Source organism: Colobus angolensis, unplaced genomic scaffold (genome assembly GCF_000951035.1).
Source record: "Colobus angolensis palliatus isolate OR3802 unplaced genomic scaffold, Cang.pa_1.0 Scaffold112, whole genome shotgun sequence".
In the NCBI taxonomy this organism is placed as follows: domain Eukaryota; kingdom Metazoa; phylum Chordata; class Mammalia; order Primates; family Cercopithecidae; genus Colobus; species Colobus angolensis.
In genome coordinates, this window is record NW_012112253.1 from 85792 (window position 1) to 92282 (window position 6491).

At 52.4% G+C, this 6491-nt stretch overlaps 1 protein-coding gene across 1 annotated transcript in view; it reads right to left on the reverse strand.

The window, feature by feature from the left end:
- Positions 1-549: 549 nt before the first annotated feature.
- The window catches only part of ADAMTS17 (ADAM metallopeptidase with thrombospondin type 1 motif, 17), a gene marked incomplete at its 5' end in the record, with an annotated part of 344816 nt that continues 338874 nt past the window's right edge, over positions 550-6491 (reverse strand). The window contains 2 exons of the mRNA XM_011958096.1: positions 550-847; positions 2332-2509. Coding sequence (XP_011813486.1) covers positions 687-847; positions 2332-2509 — 339 coding nt within the window. The remainder of the gene's footprint in view (positions 848-2331; positions 2510-6491) is intronic.

Consider the following 6491-nt stretch of genomic DNA (forward strand, 5'->3'; position numbering starts at 1 on the left):
TTCTTCCCATGTGGGTGGTGTGAACTGTGTGGCACTGTTGTCCTCGTTGGCATACATAGATTTACACTCTCAGGGACGAGACTTCCAAGGTAACACCTAGGATTTAGAGACGATGTTGTCCGAGACAGGCATGGAGGCAATGTCCTGGTTCTCATGTGGTCAAGAAGGTAGATGAAGAGAAAACGTGGGCTCAGCAGCCCGGCCCTCTCCAGAGAAGCCATGGGTAGAGGCTCACCAACACCTGCCCCTCCCTCCAGCGTGTCGCCGGCTTTCAGAATAAAGCCTCTTCCAACATGTCTCATTTTTGGGATGTTTCCTCCATGATATACCAAGCGCTGGGAATTCAAATGTCGAAAGCGAGCCAAGACAGGAGCACTAAAAGATGTCTCTCTCTTGACGGTTGTCTGCCAGAGGTACTTCCCTTTGAGGTACCTGGAATCCTAGAAATTAAAGTTATTTTGTGACTCATGCCTACTTTTTCCTCACTGTAGAAAGCCATCCAGTGGCTGTTAACAATATATTAAGTACAGAAGCTTTAATGGCAAACGTCAAGTCCACACTCATGTTCTATGCAGTTGTATTCTTGTGGTAGCCTTGTGGGGGCATGGCCACAAGGCTGGTACGCTTGGGGGTGGGCGGGTTTCAGACCTCGAGTCTGAGCTTTGAGCGACCCCCGGGGCTGCGCGTCACGAGCTTGGCGGTGGCTGGCGCATCTTGTTTGCATAGAAGTCCCTGCAGGTCTGGCAGCAGCGCTGGTACCACCGCATGTCCTGGCAGAGGTTCTTTTCTCGGATGACCCGGCAATACACCGTCCACTGGTCTCGCGTGCATTTGTAGGTCAGAGCAGCTAAGGGGACAAAAGAGAACACCCAGGGTCAGGGATGGCCTAGGCATGTCCTTGATGCGCGCCCAGGGAGGGCTTGTGGTTCCACCATCTGGGCTCCCTCACCCTTGTGCACATGTCAACCCTATGCACTGATTAGGCCACGCCTCCTCCCAGGGCACTGGGGGTGCCACTTTCTGTCACAGGGACGCACCCTTGCATCCAAACCCAACCACATGACAGCGTGGTGGTCTGGCTGCCTCTCCAGGGAAGAGGGCACAGGCCACCTTGCTTCCAAGCTAAGTGGCACTTACTGTTGTTTTGTGGCTGAGGGTACCATTATTGTAGGCATTTATAAAACAGGACGACATGGAACAGTGAACATCAAAGGACCCCAAAAAGCATGAGGTCCAAGACATACAAGTGGCCCAAATATCCTTCAGGGTCTTGATTGTACAGAGAGAAGGCCCTGCTCGAGGGCGGTCTCTGGAAGTCACCAAGCAAGCCCGTGCTTGCAAAAGCCACAACTATACTTCTGCCAGCCCAAAGGCCTCCCCTGGAACAAAGATGCTACAAATCCCCTGCATTTCAGTGAGTTTCCAGCCTCAGGTAGGAAAATATTTCTCAGGGACGTTTATTTAGCAAAACAAAAACTCTGTTAAAAGGAATCATATCATTGTTTTGTTTGTGTTGAGACGGAGTCTCACTCTGTCACCCAGGCTGGAGTGCAGTGGCGTGATCTCAGCTCACTACAGCCTCTGCCTCCCGGGTTCAAGCGATTCTCCTGCCTCAGCCACCTGAGTAGTGGGGACTACAGGCACGTGCCACCACGCATGGCTACTTTTTGTATTTTTAGTAGAGACAGGGTTATGCCGTGTTGGTCAGGCTGGTCTTGAGCCTCTGACCTCAGGGATCCACCTATCTCGGCCTCCCAAAGTGCTGGGATTTACAGGCATGTGCCATCACACCCGGCCAGATCTTTAAGTGCTCCTCTTCTCCTCGCATCACCACTGACCTGGGGCAAGAACTGGTAAGAGGCCAGGTTCTGAGCAACCAGGGCCAAACCACGCACACAGTCTGCAGCCCTCCACCACGCCTGTCTGCCGCTCGAGCATCAGCCTGGGGTGTGCCCCATGTGTACATCCTCACGGCATCATGAAGGATGTCCCTGGAGCTTTCATTTCTAGAAAGAAGCACTTCCCTTCACATTCCTCATGCACAGGAAACCTACAATGTCTGTGGAACATTATTTTGTGTTGGGCAAAAGGATGAGGGGGATGATCAGGGGCCTGTGTTTGAGACGGCAGTAAGCAAACACCGCTTCCACAACAGGGAATGGCATTCCATCTTCGAAACCTCTTCCACAGAACTGACAAATGTCAGGCTTATGTGACAGGTGAGGCCCAAGAAGGGGGCTTTCTAGCTGAAAGAACCTCACCATCAGGGAGGACTCACTGGGCAGGAGACACAGCGGCCCCCGGGGAACCGGGGCCAGTGAGGACACTCACCAAGGCGAGGGGAGGTGATGGTGTTGGCGTTGATCCTGTCGTTGCAGACCTCCTGGTAGCACTGTCTGTAGGGGGCAGGCTTCGAGAGGGTGGGGCACTCGCTGCCGTGGCGCCCTGTGACTTTGTGCATGCACTGCACCACCCGGGACTGCAGGCCCTTCCCGCAGGTCGATGAGCACTGCGGAGACAGGACAGCCTGAGTGGGGGCTGAGACGATGGCCTTACAATGCGGCTCCCCCTGGGCTGGGGCATATGTCATGCCCAGGCACTTGCAATCATTCAGGGCAAAAACAGCAGCTACCTGATGGAAGACTTTCAAGATGTTATGGAATGCATGTTTGTGTCTCTGCAAAATGCAGATGTTGGAGCCATGGAGGGTGGGGGCTTTGGGAGGTGAGTAGGGTTAGCTGTCATGAGGGTGGAGCCTCCATGCTGGGAATAGTGTGAGAAGGGACAAGAGACCCAAGCTCGCTCACTCTCCACCATGAGAGGATACGGTGGTCTGTAAATGAGGAGGAGGGTCTTCACCAGACACTGGATTTGTTAGCACCTTGATTTTGACCCTCCACCTCCAGAACTGTAAGGAATAACTGTTTAAGCCACCCAGGCTTTGGTACTTGGTAACAGCAGCCAGGGAGACTTAGATGTGAGACAACTGCTGAAATACTAACTCCTGCTAGCTGCATTCCACCGCTTGCCTCTGCTCCAGGCTCTGAAGTTTCTGAGATGGTGAGCAGCATGGCTTGGTGGCCCCCGGGAAGGACTGGGCCTGATGACCACAGAGGTCTCCCCAGCACTATCTGCTGCATGAGGCTCTGGGGCCTCTGCCCAGTCATGGGCATGGAGAAGAGCCCGGTAATGACTGGGGCTGAATTTCCCACAAGCCTGGAGGATTGGGGCTTAGAATTAAGTAAAAGAAAACAAAGTACAACCTTTCTTGCATACCAGAGTCACACACTAACATGTGGCTGAGAGTGTTAATTTAGACACACATCCCTGGCTGCTGGTATCTCCAGCCCTAGCATGAGGAGGTGGCATGTTTGCTAAAACCAGGTCAACGAAGTTGAGCAGAGGCCCCCAAATTCCCAAGGACTGGACCTGGTAAGACTTTGCTCTGTGGTTCTCTTCTCTGTCCCTCCTCTTCACTTTTTTTTTTTTTTTTTGAGATGGAGTCTTGCTCTGTCACCCAGGCTGGAGTGCAGTGGTGCAATCTCTGCTCACTGCAACCTCCACCTCCCTGGTTAAAGCGATTCCCCTGCCTCAGCCTTCTGAGTAGCTGGGATTACAGGCACCTGCCACCACACCCAGCTAACTTTTTTGTATTTTTAGTAGAGACAAGGTTTCACCATGTTGGCCGGACTGGTCTTAAACTCCTGACCTCGGGCAATCTGCCTGCCTCGGCCTCCCAAAGTGCTGGGATTATAGGAGTGAGCCACTGTGCCGGCCTTTCTTCACACTTTTTAAAGCATTTCCCAGGCAGGAACTGGCCAGGTACCTGAGTCCTCTACTCAGATCCTGCTCTTGAGCTTTTTGGCCCTTGCTTTCTCCCAGGAGCCCTTGGAACGGTCTCTTCTCCCTTACATTGGCCTCTTCCCAGGAAGACAGCCAGGTCCATGAGTATACTTTCTGCCTGGTGTCCACCAGAGCCCACACAACCCCTGATTTACAGGGTTCTGAGAGCACTCAGCAAAACCAGGTCGGCAGCCCAGCTGGAGTTAGTAATGGCACCTTGGGGTGGAGAGAGGGGAGCAGGGCCTGGAGGGTTTGGGCGCAGCCTTGTTCTCTGAATGCCACACGTGGTGAGGGAGGCAGGTGCCCTGCAGATGCATCCTGTGCTTCCCACGTCCTCACTCTTGGTCCCGACCCTGGTCTTGTTGGAGAAAGGACCTTCCTGGGGGCCATGCGGAGTCTCTAGACACGGGCCGAGTGGGAGGCGGTGGTGTCCCATCTGTGCCTGGGAGGGCTGTCTGCTCCCAGGAGGGGTTTCTGCAAGCCAGACAGATTCCTCAGCTTCCTTGCCTGACAAGCAGGTTCATGTTTTGTGTGTCTTTTTTCACTTCAGAATGATGAACATTCAGAGGGAATGTTGCTCTAAAGGGGCACCGGTTTTTTCAGCTCACAAAGGAGGTGTGAAAACCACAAGCAGCTCCCTTGTGGGGCCCCGGCACGTTCAAACTGGAACCCGGGCTCTGACCCAACAGGCCAGGCCAGCCCTAGGGCCTCCACTTCAAGCCTTGTTCCTTTCTTAGATAAACCCTTCTGAGGCTGCTTCTGACCTTACAAACACATACATTACACATGCAGATTTCAGGGCTCCATCCCAGACCCAGCAGTCAGCATCAGGCACATGGAAGTTTGAGGAATGCTGAGCTTGAGGGATGAAGTCGCACAAGGAGGTTCCCGCCTTGAACACAAGACAGGCGCTACAGCAACATGACTCTTGCCCTGTTGGCGTTGGGGGCACCTTGGAGGAAGCTGGCTGCATACTGGGATTTACTGCATGGAGCTACCTGGTGAGCTTTGAAAAATCCCACACCAATACAATCAGATGGTGGAGGAGGTCCCAGGACTGAGGGCCCAGTGTTTTTAAAGTTCTCCAAGTGGTTACAATGGGCATTCAGAACCAAGAGCCTCTGACCTAACCTGAATCTCCCCGCAGGGCCCTGTGGAGAATGCAAAGAGCTCTCTTTTCTTCCTGTTAAGGAGTAGTTGTGTCTTTGCACACACAAATATGTATAACTAAGCAAAACAACATCCAGGCGCAGCCCTGACTGCAGTTTATGGCCAGATGACAGGTATGCCTGAAGGTAAGGGAGCAAAGGCTTTCAGTCAAAATTCTTTTTAGAGGTCAGGCACGGTGGCTCACGCCTATAATCCCAGCACATTGGGAAGCTACGGCTGGCAGATCATGAGGTCAGGAGTTCAAGACCAGCCTGGCCAACACAGTAAAACCCTGTCTCTACTAAAAATACAAAAATTAGCCAGGCATGGTGGTGTGCACCTGTAATCCCATCTACTCAGGAGGCAGAGGTAGGAAAATCACTTGAACTTGGGAGGTGAAGGTTGTGGTGAGCTGAGATTGTGCCACTGCACTCTTGTCTAGGCAACAGGGCGAGACTCCATCTCAAAAAAAAAAAAAAAATCACTTATGAAAGCAATCTGGTAAGTAGTTGTACCCAGAAACTGAGAGTCCACACAAACGTGGTGGATGAAGGAAAGGGCCAGTGTTCCCAATGCAGAACAAAGCCACAGAGCCAAAAGCTAAATGCAGAGAAAAGTCATGCCAATCCCCTGCAAAACCATGCAACCTGTCCACTGAGAGCAGGACACAGACTGAAAAAGGGCAGCATTTGAGTGAAGTCAGATATGACCACATGTCCTCTGGCAAACTGACAGGTGACTCAAAGTGGAGCTGGTGACGATGAGACCAAGATTGCAATCACTAGGTTGCACCATACAAAACTGCTTATATTCACCTGTTTTGACCTCAAAGCATCCATTTCATAAGGCTCCATTTTATAACACACTAAAGAAAATAGTAGAGTCCTGGAGCAAGATGGCCGAATAGGAACAGCTCCAGCCTCCAGCTCCCAGCGCGAGCAACACAGAAGATGGGTGATTTCTGCATTTTCAACCGAGGTACCGGGTTTGTCTCACTGGGGAGTGCCGGACAATTGGTGCTGGTCAGCTGGGGCAGCCCGAACAGCGAGACCTGAAGCAGGGTGAGGCATCGCCTCACCTGGGAATCACAATGGGGAAGGGAATCCCTTTTCCTAGCCAAGGGAAACTGAGACACACAACACCTGGAAAATCGGGCAACTCCCACCCTAATACTGCGCTTTACCAAAGGTATAGCAATTGGCACACCAGGAAATTATATCTCACACCTGGCCGGGAGGGTCCCACGCCCACGGAGCCTCCCTCATTGCTAGCACAGCAGTCTGAGATCTAACTGCAAGGCAGCAGCCAGGCTTGGGGAGGGTCGCCTGCCATTGCTGAGGCTTAAGTAGGTAAACAAAGCCACTGGGAAGCTCGAACTGGGTGGAGCCCACCGCAGCTCAAGAGGATGTGGAGAAATAGGAACACTTTTACACGGTTGGTGGGATTGTAAACTAGTTCAACCATTATGGAAAACAGTATGGCGATTCCTCAAGGATCTA